The following is a 27,434-nucleotide window of genomic DNA, read 5'->3' as shown; positions in this document are numbered from 1 at the left end:
CTTGCACCAGCCCTGGAGGCAGCAGATCAGCAATGGATGTGCGGTGGTACACCGTGGCTTGCTGGTCTTGTGAGTAGGGCAATAAGCAGGAGTACGGCCTCCGTCTGTGATGCTTGTTTGTGATGGTGCTGCAGCCATCCTTCCTACCACTTCCAGATGTGTTGACACTGGTACGGGTTCCCGTGCACCATAAGCAGGTGACTGACGTCACCTGTTCTCATCTCCACATCCGCCGCAGTGTCCGGAACCTCTTTATGAGGAGCAGACCTGATTGATGTTGGTGGAGCAGAACAAACAGCTGCAGAGGAGGATGTCTCGAAATCCATCTTGACGAGGGATGTTGAAGCGGTGCTTAGTGATCAGAGACAGGGCCAGCAAGGTCATTGCTTTTTCTGAAAATTGTTCTGACTAAGGCCGTGTTTATAGTCCCGGCGACGCGACGTTGCATCAAAACAAATGTATTACATCCGTCGCGTGCGCTTATAGTAGGAGCAACGACAGAGCGACGGCTTGGTTGAGATCGCTGCAAATCACTTCAATTTGATTTTTTCAGCGACTGCAGTGTGATGTCAGCGTCGCCATTGCGTCGCCGGGGCTATAAGCACGGCTTGAGGCCGTGTCCATAGTCCGTGCGACGGTGCGCGCGGCACAGACAAAAAGCCGTAACTCATTGAGGACAGCCATAGAGCGTGCGACAGCGCACAAGAGTGACGGCGTGGCGGATTTTTTACGAGACTAATTTTTTACATTTTGCCGCGCGACGGCCGGGTCACGTGCGCGGTTCAGCCAATGAGGGCGAACCGCTCACATGATGACCCCGCCTCCGGCATGCATCCGCCACACCTCCCCGTCGGGCACATCATAGGAATCCGACAGGCCACGGATTGCTTCGCGTACAGGTATGTGACGCCATGCGCTCCGTCGCGCGCGCCTGTACTATATCCGAGGCCTTGCTGTCACTACCCCCGATCTTTATGGATTGATCCCCTGCTTATCTCTGCCTACTTTCCACCCCCTTCAGTGTCCACATGAGGGGGGTTGGGGTGATAGCCTTCCCCAATACATACTTCAGGCTGGTCTGCATCCCTAAGGCTACGGCCCCTGTCCTCCCTGCTGCAGACGCAACTGGCGGCGCGTGCACAGACTACAGCCGCGATCGCCGGTCTGTAGGGAACATCTAGGGAGAGAGCAGGGCGGGGCCATGACGGGGCATATCTGCCATGTCATTGGCTGTGGCATGGGAAGACAAAATTCCAGCGTACGTGTCACAGCTCTGTGCACGCCCACACACACACAGCCACTGGGGCCCGCCCCATAGAGGGCAGTGCTGTGGTATGTAGCACGCATGCCGTAGCGCACGCCGCCTTGGCTACCGGGGGACTCAGCCTTCTGGTGGCAACTGCCCATGCTGGGGCCTCTGCTTCTTTGTATCACAGATATGGCTTCCTTAACAAAACATGGTCTCACTAAGACAGGGTCCTACTTGTTCATGTGATTAGAGAGAAAGCAAACCGCTTCCTCAGTTTTCATTCAAGTGTCTCTTACAACACTCCTGAAGGCAACAAGCAGACGCTCATTATGCAGCCAGGAAACATAGAATAGCTGGACATATTTGAGATCTGTATAACACACCCTTAAGTGTAACGTGTTCTAGGCCTCTTAGATATGGAATCGTTCTAATCTTCTATTTAAATTTGCAATACATAAGACAAAATTGACTTAGTATTACTGTATATGATTAAATTGAGGCAATTGATGACATGAAAAATTAGACAACTGTAACTGTAAATTATCTAAATTTTCTGTGAACGTTTTGCAGGTGACATTACTGCCCTGGTCTCTTCCTTATCTTTTCCCTGGGTCAGACCAGTCAACTTGCACTGATGTTCTGTAAGTTTCACTGAATTTCAGCATCAATGTTTTTACACATTTCTCTTTTTTTTTTTTTTGTAACTTAAATTTTATTCGTTTTCACAGTATTACAATACATGCGTACATACAATATTTGCAATGATTTTTGGCATTGAACACAGTGCAACTCCCATTTTTTGGTAAAAAAATTAAAATACACAATAACACTCCCTATGTGGGAGGGGGTTGGGGAGGGGGAGGGGGTTGGGGAGGGAGAGGGGGTGGGGGTGGAACACCTCTTCTGCAAATTTCTATCTCGTGGGTCACCATCTCATCTCACCTTGCTTATGACCGTCTGCATTTCTATCCGGGTCTCTTAACTTTACTACATTCTAACCTCAGCCCTTCTTTCCGCCTCCTACATCAAAGGAGAACGCACTTGCCACTATTAGAGCCAAATTGTGGACCTGTCCACCCCTGGGATATCTGTTTGATCCAGCCACGGTGTCCAGACTTTTAGGTAATTTTTGCCAGTGTGGTTTAGGAGGCTTGTCAATTTCTCCATCTGGCGTATGTGCCAAATTCGGTTCCAAATTTTGGGGATTACTGGAATTTCATTTTGTTTCCATAATGCTGCGATCTCGCACCTCGTGGCCAATGCGAAATGCGCAATCAGTTTCATGTCTGTTTTAGCTATCCCCGGGGTCTGCCTGCTCAGCAGGAATAACCACGGGTCTAGTGCAATTGTGAGGTTAAGGATCCTCTGTAGCCAATCTCTAATTTGCTCCCACAAGGAAGTTACCCGGGGGGGGCAAAACCACAGCATATGTAACAGGTCGGCCGGATCTCCACATTGCTTGGGGCACAATGTTTTTACACATTTCAATGGAAACTCACTAAATAAAACATCTGTTGATTTCTATGCAGGTTTTAACCCACCTTCCCGGGAGAGCAAGATCTTTGCAACACTTTCCTGTTTGGGATCATTTCTTGCAAATGTTCCCTGCCATTTGAGCTGCAAACTGTAACAATAGATAGTTACCTTAGTAATATAAGAATACATTGTAGGTGCTGAGTTACACTGACTGAAGCAGCCATTATGTTAGACACACAATAAGGATTTTAACAGATTTATAACTGGAGCCCCAAACAATTGCCAGCTTAGGTAACAATGTAGAATCATTGTCATATGATTTATATAAAAATAAGAGGGGAAAAAAGGGGGGGAAGTAGTATTGCTGCTTATTATTTTATTTATCTGTGTATATTTTGTTTCACATGAATAGGGTATATGTAGATCACGAATATGTTTAGTCTGCACCCAGAGATTAATTCCTCCCATTGCCTATACTATATGTGATGATTCTATGTACTCGATTACTTTAACCATCACATTTAATGTATTCACTGCACCTGGTGATGTCCCACGCCCGCCCTGTTTGCCGGTATATAAACTGTCTTGTTTCACCATTGTGGTATCTTGTCCGCTTTTGGTCTGCAACATTGATCCGTCCACAATAAAGCATCTTATTTTGTATATTGAAAAGTTCTCAGCTGTTTGATATGCATCTGATCACTTTATCATTCAGCTGGTGCAAACAGGTTCCATAAACCCCTCTCACCCCACCCTTCTAAATTCATTGTTGAAAGCAATAGGAAACAAATCTTATGTGTCAATCACCTACAGTAGTTTAAACCTATTAATCATTTGAGCTGTTGGCCCCTCTGGAAGCAAAGGGGGTTAAACATATCGCTGCCATTAGTTCAATGTAGTCCTTTTTGGGGACTGCACCAGCAGCGCAGAGTTTTAGGGCCACAGGGCACATTGTTCAAACCATTCTTGTGTGCCGAATCGAAATATCCTTGCATTCCGGATAGAGAGCCATGAGAAGAAAAACAACACAGTGTTTACTGTATATCCTATCTTCTGATAGGAAAAAAAAAAAAAAGAAACACATTTTTCTTGGCATGGAGCAGAACAAATCGTACTGCTGCCCGCAGAGCGCAGAACAAGCAGTACCATTCTAGCACTGCATATCTGGTTTGCTCAGCTGTAGCTGGTAAAGTGAGCCTCTGTCTGTAACTCTCCTGTTATTACAGCTGGGTGCTTCCTTGTGTTGATTCCAGACAAAATGCTGAGTGTGTTGGTATCTTTACTGTTAACGGTGGTAAAAGAATATACTGTAGATATTTTCCAATAAATGGACTTAACACCTTCCTCTTCATTGTTTGTATTATTATCTCAGGATGAAACTGTACTCAGCTGAGCAATACCCCCATTGTAATTGAAGCTGAATTGCTGCTGAATAAGCCGGCGCTGCATGTTCTGTTTTATAGAAAGTGAGCAATAGTTCTGTGCAGAACTAACTGTCAGTAGGTAAAATTGTCCAAAAACAATATTGTCAGATGTAGTGTAATGTTGTGGTGGAAACTCATACAAACATTGCAACATCAAGATGACTTTGCAGTGTAATAGCTGCATACGATGCATTCCATTCAGGCATCATCACATTTCATCTAAAGGCACAAAAACATCAGCAACTGCGCAAAGGAATACGAGGTGTTAACCAAGCTTGTCTCGTTGTGTTGATTGTTTCCTGGGTGCCACCAACAGGTCAACTTTTCAGGATATCCCTGCTTCAGCCACTGATTGAGCCATGGATATCCTGAAAACCTGACCTGTTGGTGGACCCTGAACAAGGCTGGCTTATCCAGTAGGCGAACCTAGGCTGTCGCCTAGGGCGCAAAGGTCCTAGTGGCGCATTAATAATAATATTATTAGGGAGCGGCAGTAGAAGACGATGTCAGCGGAGGGAAGACGTTGAGACAGCGGGCGGCGGTCAGCTTCCGGTGTTACAGCACGCACCTCCCCTTCCGTCTCCTGTGCTCCTGCTCCGATCGGATGTCTTCGCCTGCCACAGCCCAGCTACCGCCACCCGCTGCTTCAACATCTTCCCTCCGCCGACATCGTCTTTTACTGCCGCTCCACTCCCTGACTCCTGCGCCGCTCCCGCTGTGCCGCCGCCAAGCCTGGTAAGTGAGAGGGGGGTTGCAAATGCCGTATAATACTTTCCGTATGTTCCGCCATTATGGGTTATCCGATATTATTGGTTATCCGACACAGTATTGGTCCCTTTAGGTCGGATAACCAGGACTCTACTGTATTATTTTTTATTTACTTTTTTTTTTTTAAATTGTTTTTCTTTTTTTTGTCCGGTATTTTGGCGCCCTTATATTTAAATTTTGTGCTGGGGTGCGGATCAGATATCTATGCCACTGTTTATTTTATTATTTTATTTATCTTATTATTGTTTTATACAACTGGGGCGCACATTTTACATTTTGCGTGGGCGCATGAAACCCTCGCGCCGGCCCTGCCCCTGAGGACTGGAGTTTCCCACCCCTGGTATAGATGAAGGCAGCCGCGAGAACAAACAGTTATTTAACCCATTGCTGGCACAGGAGCTTCCCTTGTAGGGGAAATGTTGACCTATTCAGTGTGGAAGAAACTTGCTTCCTTTGCATGCAACATATCTCCCACCTGACCCCTGTACCATAGATTTTTACCCCTTCCTTTCCCAGCTGCCCACAAACACCGTAACTAGGTTCCAAAGGGTCATACCTTTTATTAACCACAACATCCATACAACACAATATTCCCTGGATCTGGTAAGTACACTGCCCCACCAACACTGAGAACCCTTCAAACCGTTAGCCCATGCACATGAGCCAGTGAACTCTCTCGGTCTCTACTGGACCAAAGTGTACCAATGGCAATGACATGTTTAAGGGATTACATCTGGGTGATTGATGCCTTTTTACCAAAATGTGACATCTGTGGGTAGTTTTAAGTATTTTTTGAAGTTGCCTTGTAAACCTGGTGAGCTGAGGCTTGGGAGGGGTTGGGTTTCCTCTGCCATTTTTGTGTCTGTTACTGTTTGTTTTACAGGAGTTGCCCAAGCAAACCCCTCTTCTCCTCCTCTTATCAGTTTTGGTTCTCTGATAAGGACAGGGAGGGATAACAGTAAATTAAACATTTGATTGACAAACTTCCCCATTCAGACAGAAATGCAGAAATACAATTTGTAACTGATTTCCAATGAAGCAAAAAGCAGCTAGATATTTGCCTTGCGCATGGTTAGATTTGTCTAGGGAAGCCAATTTGTTTGTTGAATTCCTTACAAAGGTTGCTTTTGGGTGGATTACATAGGTTTGTACCTTAACTACATTAAAACCAGATTGTGTATATCTTACATTTATGACAAATATAGGTGTTTTTAAATAATTTCTGGAGGTATATCTTCACTGTTTTTAAACACTGGAATCTGAAGCTTCAGATGTGCATAAATACAATTTTATTCCGCTTATCGCTGTCACTTGTCCAATCCTATTCCCTAATCGGTAGTCAGACTAGGCGGATGCATGAGTAAATCTAATGACTTTATTACTGGGGTGCAGAAAACAAAAATTGAGAGTAACCAACAACCCACCTACGAGCAGATGTATCAAACACCGGGAACTGGTTAGCGCACCTGATCCATTCATTGCCATGGGAGTTAATGCTGCATTGGGTGCGCTAACCCATACCAGCGCCTGATAAATCTGCCCCTGAGAGTCCTCATTGTAAATTAAATCTGCTGAAATCAAAAACTACACTAAAGGGGCAGTTTCCTCTACTATTTTTTGCCCCCACTCCCTTTTTTTTATTTCTCTGACATGGATAGGAATCAGGGGGTCTCCAGGGCTGAACCGTGTTAATTTCAGCTCCCCTTGGTTCCCAAAGTGCTTACAGAGGAAGGTGCCGCCGGTACATAATGACTGAGCCACCTGTGCTGAAGCAGGGATATCCTTAATACCTGGCCTGTTCATGGCCCTTGAGGACTGGAGTTGGCCACCCGTGGTTTAGTACAAATGGCACTAATCTCGTAGTTTTCCTATCACACCCATTACTTCATGTTGTTCTCACACAGACATGCACCTTTAAGAGGTAGGAAAGGCTGCTATTGCAAGTGGCCTTCCCCTTCACTATCTCCAGTTACGTGATCAAGCAAACGATTTGGCAGCCAGGCTCTTCCCTGTGAGGTATTTCTTAACCTGTTTGAGTAGTATTAAGGAAAGCAGTTCACTCACGTTGTTATTTACATTGAACATTTCTCCGGATTGCAAAACCTTTATAAAGAGCCAACTAAAGAGGCTTCATTGTTTCCTGGTCTAAACACACAGATTATAACTTTTCTGGGGCAAACATTTACTGACCTCATCAACCAGAAAAAGATTGCGGAGGCATTCCTCACGTATCAAGATAAAAGGAAATCGCATACCAATACAGCTAGCCGAAAATGATAAACAGTTCAGCTATGAGCACATAAGCACTGGGGTTAGGGTGTTAATCTGGTAAACTTTGTAATAACGTACAAAAGGGGAACAAATGGATTTAACACAACTCCTCCCATTACTATTATTCTTACCCAAATTACATGCCAATTAGTGTCAGAAGTGGGATAATGACCCAGTCCTCGTCTTGTATTTTGACTTTTTTCACTCTGTTATTAGCAACCTTGTTGTGATAAAGTCCTAAAGAAAGACTGGACTTGGATAATATATGACTGTTACCCTGCAGTTAGTTGGCTGTTATGTTTAAAACCCCGTAGTGCTGGAAAACCCCATATTGTATTGTGCCTTCCTTCTTATCAATGATCTTATTTGTGACCAATGGTCTTCCCTAGACCTGAGGAAGAGAGGAGAACTCTCGAAAGCTGGTCTTATAATATCTATTGTTAGTCTGGTTCTATACTGCGTGCGCGCGCATGGCAGTTATAGATGGCTGAGGTCAGCCAGCCCTTCTATACAAGGGCCACGTGTGCGCACAGCGGGGAGCCGACAGACAGCGGCGAAGACGGTGGGAAGGATGATTTCGCGCTGCTACCGGCGCTCAAATGTATGTGTGTGTATGTGTGTGTGTTTGTATGGCTGTGCGTGTGTGCGTGTGTGCGTGTGTGCGTGTGTGTGCGTGTGTGTGTGTGTGTGTGTGTGTGTCAATGAATGCACAAATAATAAAAAAAAATATTTATTAAACTTTTTTATTTTCTTTAAAAAAAATCTTATTTAGGACTTTGTTCACTCGCACAACCCATGCACACACAGATATACACACACATACACACACAGTACCTGTAGCTCCCGGCTCTATAACAGGGAAAAGCATGCGGCACGTGCACACGGGTACGCACGGCCGCATACAGTATAGAACGGGCCTTAGTCCAAATAAGAGTTTATCACCTAACACTGAAGTCCTCATTTACTCTGCACTATCGCAACTGGACTAACGCGGCTATTTCTACTTCATTCTTATCAATCGGAATTCTTGGCAAGTGGGAAAATTAGAGCAACCGATTCATCGGCCCATCTTTACTAAGCAATGCTATTCAAGGTAATGGGCATTCGGGTGTCTTCTGATACTGGAAAATGTCTTATGGTATAACACTGCTTAGTAAACATGGCCCTTTATATCTAGATAATTTTGTACATACATGAATATATTTCATGTTGGTCCACAGGAGATCAAACAAGATCGCCTTGCAAAGCTGAGAAGTTATGCTCCATTTGCTATTGTTTCCCGTTTCTTTAACATTGGTTTTCTGGAATTTCTTTGCAGCTCCCCACTGTGCTAGACAGCAGCTCACATGGAATAGATCTCAGATTTTGGGGGAAAGTTGTATCTAACCTGTCCGAATCTCTGCGAGAAGTAAGTAGCGTCGGCGTCCTGCCTCGCTCATTTGGAGCGGCACTCGCTTAACATGAAACCTCACTCATCCCCAAGTGCTAATGACGTCCAAGTTTTATTCCTTGGTGTCACAAGACATGTTCATTTTTTTCTATCCGCAATCCTCAGAGTTCATATTTTAGCTTGTTGGATGTTCACATTTATGTAGAATTATAGTAACTGCCAAACTGTTTTCTTAGAAAAGAAAGGAACCACTTGGCACATTCGAAACTGAAGCATAAAATGCAAGATAAGATTAAACCTTTCACATAATTATATTCCCCATGTCATGCAATATAAACTGAATGGATTACAACACAGAAGTGATTGTTCCGTTCCATGTGTGACAACCATAACGTTACAATCTGTCCGGTTTAGATGTAATAATGGCAGGTTTTCCAATAGGAGTCCATGCCAAGTATCAGATGTGCCTGAATATATCTTCCCTTATCCTCTTTTGCAAATACTTTACCACTGCAACCCTCAGGCACACGGAAATAATATGACTTTCCTGGTGTTGCTTACAAAGCCTGGAGACACATAGCTACGATTCTTCAATATCACCCAAACAGGTCTAGTTACTGCTTTTGTAAAGGTGAGATTTTAAAGGAGCTCTCCTGGCAGCACATGGTTTTTTTTTTTTTTTTTAAATAGGTTTGAAGCAGGGGGTTTCCAGAGCTGAACCGCATTGATTTCAGCTCCAGAGACCCCCTGCTTCCCGAGATAATTACATATTAGCTTATACTGTATGGGCTCCATGTAACAATGGTTTGCATGTCATTTCCCAGAATCCCTTGCTGCAGTGGAAGCACTGTATGCTGGGGATAATGGTGAAAGGCAGGGTTGCAGAATTGCCTAAGACATGTGAATGTGCTCACAAATGATCTTTTTATATGATATATATATATCTATGTGTATATATACTGTATATATATAATTTTCTTCCAAAATTGTGCTGCTTTAAAGCCACAATGAACTGAAGCTGTTCCTCCATATTTATTGAAACAAAATATATTGTGTGTGTGTATGCGTACACAAGAGCAGACTAATGTGGTCACCAGTAAGCAATTTTGCCTGTGAGCCAACTGAAAGACACAGTTATTTGGACGCTCCCATGTGTTCCGAGCACGGTACCTGGTGCATGTAGTAACACTGGCACTTTCCCTGTGCCATTAGCCATTGTCTGGACAGCCAATAAGTTGTTAGTGGCCATGTTTACCTCTCCTAAGTGATCTCCCGCACGGGTATATGATCTGTGTGGTTGTGTATCAGGAGACCTTCCCGCGTCCAAATACAGGTTGTTTTTTTTAAATCGCTGCATTAACGAGAAGTCACGGGGCGCACATCAGGATTTTAAACTCCCCGCGCTTATTTCAAAACCCGGACCAGACAGACCTGAATTGCAGGGTAGAAGAACATTGTTCAAATATAGTGCTCAAGTGACATGCTCTGTAATTAACAATGATTTCTTGATTGAAGGGAATAGGCTGGGTATAAGGTATATAAATGAGTGAGGTATATATGGGTGCGTATGTAGTCTGACCTGAATAGATGTCCTGGTGAGTGTGGGTAATGGAGATATATGAGCCCCACCCCCTCACTGCCAATGTGGACTGGTACTGACACTTGAATAAACACACCAATAAAATACCTCTATGTACTATTTAAAGGTACAACTCACGTGACCTTGCCCATTGTGCCTTCTGGAAAGCGTGCTCCTGCTGGTAGAAATGATTCAGGTAGCCACAGATGTAGAAGTGCAGCGCACAGCAATGAACTGGATCCACAGGACAGCAGCAGTGTGATGAAGATAAAAATTCTTTATTGAAAAGTCATGGTGCAGACAGGTATGGGTGCAGGAAAAAACCTCTGTCTCTAACGCGTTTCACGCCTTGCTGGCGCTTCGTCCGACGAAGCGCCAGCAAGGCGTGAAACGCGTTAGAGACAGAGGTTTTTTCCTGCACCCATACCTGTCTGCACCATGACTTTTCAATAAAGAATTTTTATCTTCATCACACTGCTGCTGTCCTGTGGATCCAGTTCATTGCTGTGCGCTGCACTTCTACATCTGTGGAGACCTGAATTGCAGAATTCTGCCGAAAGCCACAACATGTGGCGGTAATCTGCCTAAAATAGACTTTCACGCATTCCTCCGCAACACGAATTCTCGTAAAAAACATGCAAATAAGGGGGGGAAAGGGCACAAATGTTTGCAAAGCAGTTTTGAGACCGCACATCTCTGCTGCTAAACACAACGCTTTCAAAACAGATATTTAATGTTTGGAATTTAAATACCAAGACACACTGATCTTACGAGTTTGTTAAAGAAGAAAATCAAACCTACTGGCCCATATTTACTAAGCAGTGCTATTCCATAAGACACCTCCCAGCGCCAGAAGAACGGCTTTTTAGCCTTGTATTCAGAGCTTTCGTTAATGCAGAGATTGCAAAGTATTTTGTTTATCTGTTGTTTTTCAGTTCAGCTCATACTTAGCATTGAATAATGTGAATGTCTGGTTTTGCTGCAGCTATCCCAGAAACCGAGTATCAAGGACCTCCTATGGGTGCTGCAACCTATCGTGCAGGACGGTGGCCCATCTACATTCACCCAGCTAATGAAGTCTCTATCTGACCTCTTCTGCGGTTACCCTGAGGGGGGAGGGGCCAGGGTGTTCTCCTTCAACTGGTACGAAGATAATAACTACAAGGCCTTCCTGGGAGTCAACTCCACCAAGAAAGAATCCTATTACTTATATGACAAGACAACCAGTAGGTGCACACAATACTGTAACGGAACAATTATTCGTTTTAGTTTTGCGAACAGTTAACTGCAAAAAAAATACCAGCGCGTAGTAGCAGCTGGAGCGCCAAGTTACGGATGTTTAGGGTTGCTAGACACACGGCCACCGACAGATTTCATGGGGCCCAGGACTAGAGTATAGACCGGGGGCCCCGCCACATGTCGGTGGCCTTGCGAGCCCCCCGCCGTTCACACCCTCGTGAGCCACCGCCTCTATTTTCCCCTCTCCACATGTATTTCTCTCACTCTCCCCCATCCCCCACCTCCTTCTTCCACCCCCTCTCTCTGCTATCACTTCATTACCCCCTTTCATTCAATCCCTATTATTCAAATAATAAAGTTAGGACACTGCCTGGTCACCCCCTAATTACCATGACACCCACCCCTATAGGCGTTACCTTTTCTCCCGCCGCTTCTTGTTAGTTCAGCGCGCGTCTTTCCCCGTCCGGCCAAGAGCAGAGATGATAAAAACCAAAGAATATAGCGGTCAAGCGGGAGACACCATTCAGCTGGAAGCGTTTGCAAATCATTCATCCCTCGTTATGACGTCGCACTTTCATACTGTACTTGATTTCGGTGTCCTGTAGTATAACAACTTAAATGTGGGCGACCCTCCAAATGTTACTTTTGCAGCTGTAATGTTTGAAATGTAGTATCCCCGACCCCAGGATTTGCCAGCCTTAAAACATGTATATTCAGCGCTAGATTCACTATAGCTGCAGTAATATATGGCATAATTAAAAAATGGGATCCCGTTATATTATGTGGAATTACTGCTGTATTTACTAGGAATTCTTTTTTCATAAATGGATTGCAATATACTGCTTATTTGCATACGTGAACAATGCTTTAACTCTGCAGTAAATAACCTTAGTGATACTAATAAGTGATAACTTAATGAAATTTGCATTCATCAGCGCTAGCGATGTAATTATGATAGGGGGGGAGAGATATCACTTTTCTATCTTAGGGTTATGTTATAGAGCAGGGGTGTGCAAACTTTTCCCCCTGCTCCCCCCTGAATGTTGTGCCCCGCTGCTCGTACCCATCCTCTTACCTTGACTCCGGCGTCCATGGTAAAGGGATGTCCGTGACCTCACGGCGTCATTTGACGCTGCGTCGCTGGAAGCCAAGGTAAGTGAGTTATAGAAGCCTTGCGCGGTCCGCAGGCATTTAATTTAAATAGAAAGTGAATCCCTGCGCTTCTCCCATTGGGATAGCAATATTTATTTCTCCATTTATTGCTATCCCAATGAGAGAAGCGCAGGGATTCACTTTCTGTTTTTTTCACATATATATGGCCAGTCCTTTCCCCAGCAGCATGCTCCTTACACGGAGAAGCGCGGTCAATATATATTTGTTTTACATTTAATTTAAATGTCTTGGGGAAGAGCGCGGGACCTCTGTAACCGCCCCCGCCCCTCCCCCCCAATTTGTGCACCCCTGTTATAGGGTATCTTACAAAACCCTATAGCAGAAACGTATATAACCCCCTTGATGTCTGAGGCTATCGATCCGTTACAAAGTAATGCCTTCAGGCACCAAAGAGGTTAATATACCCTACAAATTAAAAATTAATTAGAAATTAGAAAAAAACATCACAGCCATATGTGCAGACATTAAGCCTTTAGTAGCCCAAGTCACAAGCAAGTCATGGGTTGACCACTAAGGGGTTAATATATGAATATGTTCCACATTGTTAATATTATGTATTGCTAGTTTTATCTTCCCCATGTATATGGTGGCCATTTTATACATAGGCAAGATAGGCCTAGTGCCAGCCACTGGCTAGGTGATAGAAATTGGCAATATGTTTTAGAGGTTGCCCAATATGATCAGGTATCAGACTTTAGTGCATAGCTTGTGAACAAGTCATTTGGAGTAAACTGCTCATTTGCATACGCTGACATTTCGCTGCGGTAAGAAGCCCCTGACCATTGCTTTAATGCTGGTGATATGGCTGTGGGGAAACACCAATAATGCCATTTCGTTCTTTTATCAACCTTCAGTGATAATAGCCCTTACACTGGGGGTGTGAGTAGTTCTGCTCTGGCAGCGAAGGAGTTTAAAACCAGGGAAGGCCAATTGCCCCAAACTCTTTTCTTATACCTGAGTCGGGAAGTGTCTGGGGACAGTTGGGGAGCGCTGGGTATCCCCTCTGTGTCTGATCCAATTATTTATGCAGCGTGAAGGTTATATTGATTTACTCCCAGTAGTTAGTACAGTCATACTTGGCATTTCCTCTCTTTCACCTTGCAGCCCCGTTCTGCAATGGATTGATCCAGGGCATGGAGTCCAACCCTGCAACTAAAATAGCCTGGAGTGCAATGAAACCCCTGCTGATGGGCAAAGTCCTCTACTCTCCGGATTCCCCTGCAGTGCGAGACATCCTGAAGAATGTAAGACAGCCATGTAAATGTAACACGTTGCAAACCACGGGACGCATGATATGAAGAACGGAGTTTTCCATCTCACGTGACAGCCATGAATATTCTCCTCCAAACATCTACTTTAGAATCTGTGGCAGGGTTGCCAGGTGTCCAGTATTGAACCGGACTGTCCTATATTTGGACATTCTATCCAGTAAAAAATTAGAGCTAATACTGGACTTGTATGTGTCCGGCATTACCTCTCTGGACATAGTGACCTGACCGGCTTGGGGGCCGCAGGATTTCCCCGAGCAGGGAGAGAGCAGGGCTGCTGCTAGAGGGTTGGGCAGCTTCCTCCATCCTGATTGGCTAAAGTGGAGAGAGGTGAGAGGGGTATGTGTGAGCATGTCGCACCTTTTGCCATTGTGTCCAGTATTTTTGCAGAAGACACCTGACAACCCTAGTTATTAGTTATTGTCTAAACAATGTTACAACACCGGTGTTTCGCTTCTGCTTTCAGGAGCAATTCATGCCATTTTAATTTTTAACAAAGAGTCGAAGCAGGATGTCTCCAGAGCTGAACCCAGTTAATTTCAGCTCCGGGGACCCCCTGCTTTCAGAGATTGTTACCTCCAAAGGGGGTGCCGGTAGCCACTCCGCCTGAGCTAGCTGTGGTTTAAAGTGTATTTGTATTTGAATCTTTCTTTGCCGTACACAACTATAAATCAGATAAAGCAGTAATGCTAGAAACTATGAAACAGCAGCTTTCGTGATAAATTGTAGGGAAAAAAAGCTTTTTTTTCAGTAAATATAAGCGTTTGTTGAATAGACTTGTGAGCTCACAGACATATTCCAATGTGTTAAATATTCTCATGTTGCTCTACTAATAAGAACCCCAACATTAAACACTTGTGCAGTAAGACAATGGCGTGGGGGGGGGGGGGGGCTGTTGGTTAGTTCTTACCTCTCTGTGTTTCAGGCAAACTCAACCTTTGAGGAGCTGGAGCGTCTCAGGCAAATGGGTAGAGCGTGGGAAGAGGTGGCACCTCAGCTGTGGCAATTCTTTCAAAACAGCGCCCAAATGAATGTGATCCGGGTATGTGTAATGCCAGCTTTAAATGGACATTATGGGCCATATTTACTAATCAGTGCTCTGTCATAAGTCACCTTCCAGTGCCAGATGCACCTCAGAGCGCCTTCATTTTATGGGGCCTTGAGCCGGTCTTCCCACAATGAAAGGAGTTTTATTGAATAGCACCGTTTAGTAAATATGGGCCTATGTTTTTGTGGAATAAAAATAGACATGAAAAAAGTTATGGTGGGTAAAAAAAAAGCGACCAAAACCCTCCACCGTGCAGTGTACAGCAAATAAAAATACCACTTGTGGTTACTTCGCATGTATCAGACCGGTCTGCAGTGCACTTGCAGTGCTGGCTATATACTTCTTTATCCCAGGCTGTAAAAACTGTAAAACAGACAGGCATAAGCTTATAATGATCCATGTTAAAATGGGTAAGACGTAAAGAGTGACACACTGCGAGTGCTCATTTGCTTGTCATTACCCAGAATCCCTGGCTGCAGTGAAAGCATTGTCTGCTAAGAAATAATGGGGAGAGACAGGGTTGCAGACCGGTATGTGTATTTTTATTTGGAATGTGGTACCTTACTGATGATGAGTATCTTTTGTACACTATGGTAAATACAAATGACCTTGAATAGTGCATCTTTGTCTCACAGAGACAGGTATTCCAAGACTGTTCCAGTCTCTCAAATATCATGTGAACATGCTAAGTGTGTTACCAGCCAGAAATATGAGTTTCTTTCGCATATTTTTTATTAGTATATAATAAAAGGTTAATATATACAGTATACATCCGAATAAGTTGACCAACTCTCCACCATACATCTTATCACATTTGGCACACGTCAATCAAAGACGCTGTCCAGTTTTGTACATGTTGACATAAATTGGATGTGTCAGAATTAACCGGTAAACCGTTCAGTATCTCAAGTCTGTGAAAATATATATTTTAGTTTTTTGCCGAGTGAGAGGGTGTGTCACGTGCCAAACAATTCGCTGTGTAGAAATATACGAGTTTCTAACCAAGTATTGGGGCAAGCTGATGATCATGACAATGTTACATAATCTTGTGTTTGAAGACATTTCATTCATTAAATGCTTTTACGTACAATAGGTATAGTGAAAAGAAAGTTATTGCAAATAATATGGAACCTATCAATTGTCTTTAGGACACCATCAAAAACCCCACAGTGAAGGATTTCCTTAATAGACAACTTGACGATGACCGTTTAACTGCTGACGACGTGATCAACTTTCTTTACAATGGTATTCCAGATGCACGACCAGAAGGACAAGCAAACTTTGACTGGAGAAATATCTTTAACTTCACTGATCAAGTTGTGCGGCTGTTTAACCAATATATGGAGGTGAGGAACTACTGGCATTTTATGTATATAACAGGCTATGATTACAGGCATACCCCGGTTTAAGGACACTCACTTTAAGTACACTCGCGAGTAAGTACATGACGCCCAATAGGCAAACGGCAGCTCGCGCATGCACCTGTCAGTATGTCCTGGATCCCTACCTGTACCGAAGCTGTGCACAAGCGGGGAGACTATAGAGCCTGTTACAAATGCGTTATTTACATTAGTTATGCACGTATATGACGATTGCCGTACAGTACATGCATCGATAAGTGGCTAAAAGGGAGCGCTTCACTTTAACTACATTTTCGCTTTACATACATGCTCCGGTCCCATTGCGTACTTTAATGTGGGGTATGCCTGTACTATACAAATGGGTGTGTCAAAGTCCCGAAACAAGAGTCTTACTAGGTATAAAAGAAATACCAAATCTCCTGTAACACCACCTATACATATAAGGATGTGCAAGGTGTATATGAATGACCTAAACCGCCCTACCAATCACAGAGTGCCAAGTGCAGTAATGGACAGTATCCCTGGCCAATGCCTGTGAACAGAAGAGAGGAGTGAGACGATAGGACCCTGAGGAGTTGTGACGTTACGGGAACAGGAGTGTGGAGATACATAGGCAGGGTGTGGTGAGTTGCAGTTAGGACCCACGATGAGAGAGGACCTGTTCCCAGGAGCTCGGCAGAGAAGGCAGTGTGGTTGTAGAGCCTCAAGACCCAGCAGGACAGCATTTACAGGAGATGACATAGCCATATTTCGTATGTGTCCAGCTAACAACACCCCTCTACATACCAGGCCTGAAACTATTGAAACTATCGCTGTATTACAGGAGCTCCAACATTGTGCCAGTCCCAACTGTGGCCCATTAGTTAGTAACCCGGTCACCCACTTACCATGTTATTCTAGGGTTAGTCCAAACATAGGACATTTAGCTGTCATATTAATCCCTATCGGGATAGAGCTTTGTATTCGACCAACCATTTAATAACATTTCATTTTCTATGTGATGCTCGTTCGTTTATGTTTGTCCTCCCAATATTTTATCTACCTTTTGGGCCATTAAAGGTTATGTTTTAATCTATTCACTCTACCCTATTCATTTGATGAGTGCTAGACTATAAGGGCTTATTTTCTCTTGCATAGGCAAGTTCTGTTCTAACCCATATACCTTGCTCCTAGCACCGCCAATTTTATAAGGCAAGAGCTCCCTTCTCCCTCTCTCCCCCTCCCACTTATATAAGCCAGAGGAGTATAAGCTGGGGCCCAATAGGAAGGGACCCCCTCTGCCATCCCAGCTGCCATCCCAGCACTGAAGCACTACCAAAAGGATGGCCAGAGAAGTTATAGAACCCAAGGTCACATTTACCAAAGATATAAAGGGGCAGCTCATGCAGAGACCCAGAAGATACTGGGAAAGTATTTACAATGAGGAATACGTTATCTGGTATGTTCAAACAACCACTTCAAATCTTATAAGGCTGTGCCTCTCCAGGACTGCAGCCATGCATCTGAGGATGTTGTGTATCTAAGAACCTGCTAATAAATTCAATCTTGTTCATAACTACAAAGTTCATGTCGCCCATCCTTTCTCCATCACCACCCAGCTGCACGGACCCAGCACCCTGATAAAGTAATACCCTGAGGAAGCCAAATATATAGACTATCCCATGTAAACTCCCTAGGAGGTGAGCAGGGAGGGTTACATATATTACCGTAATGTAAAAATGTATAAACCTAGAGGGCTACAGCACCCCCTACACCCCTAGTTCCAGGGGTTCCCCACACCCCTAGTTCCAGGGGTTCCCCGCACCCCTAGTTCCAGGGGTTCCCCACACCCTTAGTTCCAGCCCCCATGTTAACACGACTTCACGTATTGTCCCTGTGCAATTTTCTTTTTTACCAAACATTGTTTGCCCACTGTTTTCCACTGGTACGTATAAATAAATAAAGGGTAATTGTACTTCTAATAAAAGCAGGAAGATACTTAAACTCAGTCAGGCTATACCCTGGTTACTCAGTGTGTAAGCAATTCATAAAGTCTTGGAGCTCTTCCCCATGTCCTTCTCCTCCAACTTTTATCAATGGGGGGATCTCGAATTGTCTCCTGTCTTCATGGCACCATGGAATAGTACCAAAGGAAGGATGGTAATTGGAAATGGGGGGAAATGAGCTTACTGCAGAGACAAAGTGTAACTGTTGCCTGTAAACATGCTGAAGAACAGAGGCCCTTATGCGCTTCACACAGCGAGGAGAATCCATTGCAGGATTCAAGAGACTGCCATAGAATTCGTGCTAATCTTTACACAACACAATGTAGCAGTTATCATTACGTTTGTCACAATGCAGAAAAGCCTCTGCATGGTTGCATTAGTCCTCTTTTGCTTCTGTTTTGCAGCGCACGCACAGATATGTGGCTATTTAAATCGGCTTAGTTTTACTGTGGCAGGTGATGAATGATGAAGTCAATTGGAATGCCTAATTCAGACTAGTTAACTTGTGGTGGTCTTTTTTTTTGCCTCTAGATGCAGATCATCTTAAAAACCAACTGAAATAACTATTTAAAAAAATATATATACTGTATATATAGATATCTATATAGATATAGACAGTAATATTTACAGTTGCTTTATGCTTTACTGTGGAGGGTTTTTGTCACTTTTTTTACCCACCATAACCTTAATGACAGTGGTGATTACCTAGTCTAGTCTCAAACCTGCTTTGCCATTAAGACCAGCCTCACACTGAAGATACCCATCAAGGTTGAAACATGTATGTGAGTAGGTCTAATGGCTTTGCATCTCATCCCAGCCTCTGTTTAAAAGCTGTGTTTAAAACAGCATGCATTGGCTTGAGGATTGGCTTGTGTAATACGAGCTTGAGACAAAAGGTGGCACTGAGTGCTCATTTGCATGTCATTTCCCAGAATCGCTTGCTGCAGTGGAAGCGCTGTATGCTGGGTGACAATGGGGAAAGGCAGGGTTGCAGACCTGTCTAAGACATGCAAATGAGCATACAGTAATATTTACAGTTGCTTTATGCTTTACTGTGGAGGGTTTTTGTCACTTTTTTTACCCACCATAACCTTAATGACAGTATATATATATATATATATATATATATATATATATATATATATATATATATATATATATATATATATATATACATTCACATTGTTCACATATATTTCCAAAGCAACTTTAAAAAATAAAAATAAATATATATATATATATATATATATATATATATATATTTATTTTTATTTTTTAAAGTTGCTTTGGAAATATATGTGAACAATATGAATGTATATTTGGGAGTTGTTTTCATCCCATTACCTCATCGTGTTCGCCTTGCTGCATGCCGAGTACACTTGCCCTCTACTAGTACGTTTCCTGACATGATGGAGTGATGCTTACACCTGACGGCATTATTGTTGGGATGGAGGAAATAAAATGAATGAAAACGATCGCAAAATTATTTAAAAATACATATTCTCACTGCCTAAATCAGCAACATGTAACCCATACAACCCCTGCATTTAAAATAGTTGACGTTGGTCCTGAGGGGGCTGCGCCTTTAACAACGTCGATCTATTGGAGACTAATATATTTTGAATTTAATATTATTGTTTGATGTGTTTTGCACATAAAAGTCCCTAACTTTTTCATACAATATCCAACAACATTAGAGTATAATATTTGTTATTAGTTGTTGAGAAACATAATACCGCAGATTAAAATAATCAAATCTAAATCTTCTATTTCATCAGTTGTGGTAATAATATAACCTCTAAGATGTTCCAAAAAAGTTATAAAGCAACAATGTTCAATTCAGTCAATGGGATATTTGGACAATGGAGTCTTTACTTGCGAAGAGATGTCTGCCAAGAGAATAACAACTGGTGTATGGGGACTTTGATGTGGGGTAATTGTTGTTTTTTTGACCTGCAATTGGTATCAGAAGAGAAGATCAAATAAGTTAACGTCTTGGCATTATGTGAAGTGTGGTAATAGTCTGTCTTTCTTCCTATTACGTTTACAGGTCAAATAAGCCTACTCCCAGATAAGATGTAAACTCAGTGACTGTTGATTTGGTGTTAAAATCACAAGATAAAAACAAGTGATTTACTTTCCCATAAAGCCACTCTCTAACTTCCCTGTTCTGGTCTGGTAAATTGAACCATAACCTGGTGTCCTAAAGATTGCCTTTGAACAATGGATGCCTTGGCATTGGCTGCCTCTATTTTTTAAGGGCTTGATTGTAAACTCCTCCTAGCATAACCAACACCATCTCTGTTTCATCAATATTTGATAACATCCATGTATGTGAAGTTAAGTCTACGTAAAGTTATTTTATGTCCCTGCCTTTCTCTCCTATGGTATTAATGCATTCAGGAAGGTTTTCTTTAAGCATTATAGATTGTATTGTGACTAAACAGAAATGTTGATGCAAAGTTTGTGTAATATGTAGTCCTAATATTAGGAATTCAAATACTTTGCTTCATTGATAGTTTTTAGCTAAATCCACAGAAATGTTGGAGCCATTATCTCAGATAAATTCAAAATATTGAATTGACTATTCTGGTACAATTGTAGTTGTGTTCTGACTTTTGTTCACACTACACTGTATACCTTGCTTATTTAATATTGTAATGTATCTCTTCTTGCTATCTGCAGTGTTTGACCTTGGATAAATTTGAAGGTCATGATGATGAATCCCATTTAACCCATCATGCTCTTTATCTGCTGGAAGAAAATAAATTCTGGGCTGGCCTTGTGTTCCTGGACATGTTCCCCTGGACCAACAAGATACCATCTCATGTGAAATATAAGATCCGCATGGACATAGATGCAGTGGAGAAAACAAATAAGATCAAAGACAGGTAACCATATTAATTTTCTTCATGAGCCCTCCATCCTGTTTTGCACGGCCAAAACCTCAGCATATATTTGGAAAAACAGGACACCAGTGCTCATACGCCACATTTCTTCAGATCAGAGCTGTTTTAATTGTTTTTGCTTTTCAATTAAAACGTAACATCTCATCCTTAATTTTCCAACGTTTTCTTTTTTTAAGGTTTATGTGTAGACATTTTTTTTTAGATTTTTTTTTTCTTCTCTAAAAATTTGCAACACGTTTTATTTAAGGGTGGTGACACCCGGGTTGAGAATGACTGAACGTGGATTACTAGGGATTTTAATGGTGTGATTTCAGCACATGTCAACTGGTAAATCCATTAAATGTAGAGGAAATGTATGTAAATCTTGCCAATAATGGGTCACACCAAGCCCAGTATTCTGTCTCCAACCGTGGCAGATACGGGAATCTGCTGATAGAACAGAGCATCAGCCACATTCTGACTCCAATTTTGGGAGGTATTTTGAGGCATAGTGGATTATTCATCAAACTGTGATAGTGCTGAACATTACGATCACACTTTCATAGAACTTAGAACTCAGAAATATATTCCTGGGCACCTTGCTTGTAGACGTTATTCCAGGTTTCTGTGTGTTAATGATATGTGCTAATTTGGAGATTATTAATACAAATGAGGGGGATCTATTCCATTAACTTTTATTGGTTTCGGGTATTTATGAGGGGGTCCACCAATCACGGAGAGTCGGACAGTAAAGGTCACACCTTGCTGGTGTTCCATCCCGTGCTTCTTTTAACGTTGTCCTAGGATATATAATGATGTTGCTTTCTTGCTCATTAATCTGTTTGAGGTTGTTATACTACAGTAAATTTGTTAGTAAATATATTATTTAGGATCTGTCTGAGATATTGTCCAGTTCTATATGTTAATCTCAGCCACCAAAATGAATTGTGCTTCAGAGAAGGGATCTGTGGTTCTGATCTAACTCCAGTTCTACATAGATGTGTGCGTAAAATAAAATGTATACTACATTACAAAAATGTATTTTCCATTACGTTCCTATTATATCACACCCATATTCCTATAACATAGGCCGGGAGTCATCAAAGCACGATGCGTGTTATCGTGCCGCCGAATCGGCGATACCGGCCATTAAAGTAAATGCCAAAGATCAGCAATTCGGACGCGGTAATGCGGATCGCACTTTGATGACTCACGGTCATAGAGAGCTGCTAAATAATTTTTCAGTAACTTTCTATACTTGGGAAAAATTGGTGTGATATAATATTTTCATGCACTATTAAAAATGACCACCATTGTAAGTTTCCTGAGCACTGCTTTATCAAGTTGTGTCCGGCTGCCGGACCCAGCTTCCGTGACCCAGTGGCACCAGAGGCTCCCCCCAAGGTAAAAAAAAGTGTGCATATTTTGGGAAAGGGTGGGTATTGTGGGAGGGTAGGAGGAGGGGGTTATTGTGGTGGAAAGTGGATGTGTGTGTATTGTGGGGGAGAGACGGGGGAGAGAAACTATCTTCCCCCCCCCCCTCCCCTCAGGGCCACTTGCCGGGATTCTATTTCCTCTTCTTTAGAGACTTCTCTGGATGGGGAGAGATAGGAGAGAGGGGATGGGGAGGGGGAGAAAGGGGAGAGGGAGAGGTGTTGGGAAGAGGCAGAGAGGGGTTGGGGAGAGGCAGAGAGGGGATGGGGAGGGGGACAGAAAGTGGAGGGGGGGAGAGTGGAGGGAGAGAGAGAATGGGAAGTGGGAGATAGGGGAGGGGAAAAGAGAGAGTGAGGGGATGGGAGAGAGAGGGGGAGGAGAGAGATGCCAGCAATGTTTAAATATTTTTAATAAGAAAAACTCAAGAAAAAAGTGTACGCGTAGGTAATACTGACTATTTTATTTTTTCCTGGTGCGGCCCGAGTCTTGCAGTTGGATTTAAGAATTGGCCCGGAAGCTAATCTGAGTTTGACGGGCCTTCTTTTAACAGAGATTTTCTCCTCCAGCCATAACATACTCTATCATTCATCAGTAACATTAATGCATTTCAGAGGTAGATTAGATCCTACTTTGGCCGTGTGGTTTCTAAGTAACAGGATTATGGCACATGGGCATGCAGGTGGGTGGTCTAAGGCTAAAATATGCAGGTAAATAAGATCAAAAGAGAAATAGAACTGAAATCCTCTTAGTTGCCTCTGAGGCTCTGAATAATGTTGACCTGTGTGGTTTTGGCAAGTCTCCCATAATAACAGCATTCCTCCTAGGGAAGCTGCTAGTGGTTAAGTCCCCATGTTTTTAGCATTATTTGTGTTTATTAGAAATGTTCCAGAAAATAATCCAGTAAAGGTACTTTCTGTGTCTAGTTGTCTGTTACAGACAGGGGTCAAAATGCCTTAAAAAGTAGTGGTGCTGCTAAAGTTAATGCTAAACCTTTTCGAAACGGGGTGGGGAGCTCTTCATCATGGAAATAATTATGCACAATCCCTGGTATAAAACCAAAAAAGGAGAGAGTTTTTCTCAAATAATTATGTGTTCCTGTAGAACTGTAAGTTTGTAAATAAATAAAGCAGTGGTACTCTGCCACCCATTGTATTGAGTCCCACTTTGATCTCGGGTTACATGTTACTTTTGCAAACATGGCGATTCTTGGGTTAGTTGCAGAAGACTGAAGTCTTTGTACATGTAACCCCTACACTTGTAGCTCTCAGCCTTACGACTGTGGCTGAGGTCTATTAACTTACTGGGCCACACGTGGCCTACGGTCAGGCGGCAGAAAGAATACAGACACAGGATGGGTGAGACAACTAGTTTACTTATACCTACTAACTCTGGTACCTTGTGATCCTCAGCGTAGGATCACTACACACAGTATTAAAGGTTACAACACAATACCCAATAACGCTGTGCCGTTGCGAATTTGTGTCAGTGGTGTATTAGCCACCCAATCCTGGGTATGTTGGCTAGTGATGGTGCCAACACACTGTGGGAGCTCGTGGTATACGAACTGTTGTAGGCCTGTACTTTGAAATGCATGCTTCGGTAACGCTGCACTTTATAGCAGGTGAGGGTCCCTTCTGATGGCGCTTGAATTCTCGTCCATATCTGGCACTACAGCTCTCTGCTCCTATTGCCACGTGCACACATGCACTTTCTGCAAATCTCGACCGGACCTGGTAGTAGTTAGGTCAGCGCAGATCTGACTCAACATGGCTGCCCCCCTTTTAAAGGCTCCTCTCCCTCAGTCCCTCCTCTTCCACAGCCGTTATTATTGGCTACTCTTGTGTCCTTCACAATTACATGTCCAGAGCAAAAACTGTAGAAATGAGAAGACCACAAACAAACACCCCTCTATGGTGCAGATTATTATAAAAACTTTAAAAAAAACATATACAACTTTGGGAATGGTTCCCACTCACATTCTTTGGTGCTGCATTCAGCACTAGGATTCAGCGTTTAGTTTTTAGGCATCAGCTTTCTCTGCAGGGCTTCTCCTGTCACTTCCTGTATTTCCCCTCACTCCTACAGTATGCTGCCGGATCGCGGGCTTGTGCGCTCACGTCTAGGTACTTCCGGGTTACACTCCGATTCTTCTCCAGTGCAGGAGGAGGGACTCCAAGGGATTTCAGGAGGTTCTAGCAGACACAATGCACAGCGCTGATCCGACGCCTGTCCTCATTTAGCACTACGCGTTTCGAAAGCACCCTACTTTCTTCATCAGGGGTATGGGTACAATTCTTCCATTTGCCTAGAGGTGTCCTTTTTATAGCAGTTCAAGTTTAATTCCTCAGTTTAAAAAGTCCATATACATTGACATTAGACATGTATTGGCAAAAAATATCAGCATCAAAAGAAGTTCAATACATATAAAGAAGTGAAATACATATAATAAAGGGAGTACAGTACATATATTAATAAAATGCAAAACATATACCAAAAAGAACACATTAATCAATCCAATATCCAGAGGAAAAAATGATGGAGTGACCTATAGGGATACAATCATCCCGACTATTTAAATAAAATAATCACTATATATAATAGATACATAATTGAATAGTTGATGATCACACACTGCCCACCAAACAATACTCAAACCCTACTCATTATCCACAGTTACCAAATATTTAAAAATTAAAAGTGTCCCAATAGAATAGAATTAATAATTTTTGTATATTTTATTTTTATACACAAAGAATTTAAATTAATTGTAATATAATGTTAACCTATATAAATCATAAAGGAACACTCCATAGTTTTTTAAATATTAATTTCATATATTAGTATACATTTTGTCCATATATTAGACAATACTTTGATTCACTCATTAAATGCTATAAGATTATGATTATTGATTGTTATATTATGACAATATGATTAGAATGACCTAATTTGATCCTATTCTATTTAATTACTAATTCCAAAAGTTATATTAAGAATGTTTTTAAATTAATAAAATTACAATATATTATTAAAAATAAAGTTAAAAATTACTTGTAGTTACCTGTTAATGCCCTTTGTTGTATGGACAAGTGACACTGTTAAAACATCACATGTATTCCAAGACTATATATTTGTTATGTCTCTCCAAAACAATTTAAAAAAATTGAAACAAACAAAAAAAAAATTACTTGTAGTTAAAATTGGGCCATGGGAACTTATTAAAACTATTTAAAAATTATATCTACTAAAAAAATGTTATTCTAAAAATGAAAACTTAAAAAGTTACTTATTTTAAAAACAATTTCAGTATAATGCTAAAAAAGACTATTACATTTTATTTAAGAAATGTGCTAAGTCTATATCAATATTTAAACCCCTCGGAGTAAGGGTTTGCAATTGAAAAATCCAAAAGGTTTCTCTTCTACGTAGTTTATTTAACCGATTTCCCCCTCTCCGACCTAATGTAACACATTCAATTCCTTTAATTTTCAAACCTTTTGGGCTACAGTCATGCTTCTCAAGGAATTATATTAGACTTGAATGTTTTATTTTGTCTTTCAGATTAGGTACATGCTGTTCAAATGTCCCCACCTTTGTAATATCCATTTGATTTTGTTGGAATCCAGCATTGTAGACCATTTCCTTGAGGTTTAGTTTTCAATTCTGTGGGGGCTAGTAGGCTTTTTTGATTCTTATTCTTATTCTTTTTATATACTATATTCGGTTTAATAGATAAATTGGGTTTTAAAATTGGACCATTTTGTAGAATATGCCAGTGACGATTAAAAATCTTATTAATTGATCCTGCTCCTTCATTAAATCTGGTGATGAATCTTGGTGTATCATCTGATCCCCTTATTAAAGCCACCATTATTTTTAATCCTGTTTTTTTTTTTTTTTTTTTAATCCAGAGCACCTTGGAGAGGAACCTGCTAGGGATCCTTGTTAAAGTGTAGAGCTTATTACACAGGGCGTTACACATAGTATACTGAAGATTGGGTTAGATTTGATATGTATTAATAATATACTTAGGGGCCTATGCAGAGAGCAGCGAATTTTAAAATTGGCGAATTTATTAAAAAGTAGCTTTTTTGGAGAGTTTTATTCTCCATATGCAGAAAAGTGCGAATTCTGCTATGTTTAACATGGATGCGTGTGGCGAGTTTAAATTGGCGAGATGCGCGCTTCAGAAACGTGTAAAAACAAATTTGCGCCTTTTTTTTCCCTTTGCAATGGCCGCGAGCGGCAGCTTCTTGCCAATTTTTTCTGGCGAGGCAAAAAGGAGACAATCGCGCCATTTTATTGGCGCGAACAGCCGCTAGATGCCGTTCGCGCCTCTCTGCATTATGATATTTTTAAAACTGGCGAGATTGAGGTTCTCGCCAGCCCCGAGGCGAGTTTTACAAATAGAAAAGAAAAATTGGCGCGTTTTTTGGAACTCGCCATTTTCTGCTGCTTTCTGCGCGATTTTCTCCAAAAAATGGCGAATTTCGAAATAGCGCTGCTCTCTGCATAGGCCCCAATGTAGTTCCAAATAGTATAAATCTAGTAAACCCTAAACACAATCACAGGTGCGTACAGTATATTGTAGCCTTCTAATTGAAACGTGGCTTCCTGTACATGTTGCTCTATTATATATATATATATATATATATATGGTATATACATATGGTATGTTTTTGCACCTGAAGGAAAAAGCAAAAATATAGTTTACAGAATTAGAATAAAATGTCATTAAGAAACGAATAAATCTGATTTATTATTTTTGTTTCTGAGAATTCCCGGGTACTTTCAGCTAGTTTCTTATATATCAATGTATACTTTTATAACATTGTTATGGTGTGCTGTAATATAATCAGAATTTACAGGTGCACTGAATCT

General features: G+C 41.9%; 1 protein-coding gene across 2 annotated transcripts in view; it reads left to right on the top strand.

Annotated features, from left to right (window-relative positions):
• Positions 1–27,434, top strand: part of ABCA4 (ATP binding cassette subfamily A member 4) — a 183,151-nt gene that overhangs the window by 53,276 nt on the left and 102,441 nt on the right. For both annotated transcript variants that reach the window (XM_075616438.1, XM_075616437.1), the window contains exons 8-13: positions 8,507–8,596; positions 11,143–11,383; positions 13,674–13,813; positions 14,763–14,879; positions 16,034–16,231; positions 20,917–21,122. In XM_075616438.1, coding sequence (XP_075472553.1) covers positions 8,507–8,596; positions 11,143–11,383; positions 13,674–13,813; positions 14,763–14,879; positions 16,034–16,231; positions 20,917–21,122 — 992 coding nt within the window. The remainder of the gene's footprint in view (positions 1–8,506; positions 8,597–11,142; positions 11,384–13,673; positions 13,814–14,762; positions 14,880–16,033; positions 16,232–20,916; positions 21,123–27,434) is intronic.

Source organism: Ascaphus truei, chromosome 10 (assembly GCF_040206685.1).
Source record: "Ascaphus truei isolate aAscTru1 chromosome 10, aAscTru1.hap1, whole genome shotgun sequence".
NCBI classification, from domain to species: Eukaryota; Metazoa; Chordata; class Amphibia; order Anura; family Ascaphidae; genus Ascaphus; species Ascaphus truei.
This window is presented reverse-complemented; position numbering and strand designations above follow the sequence as displayed.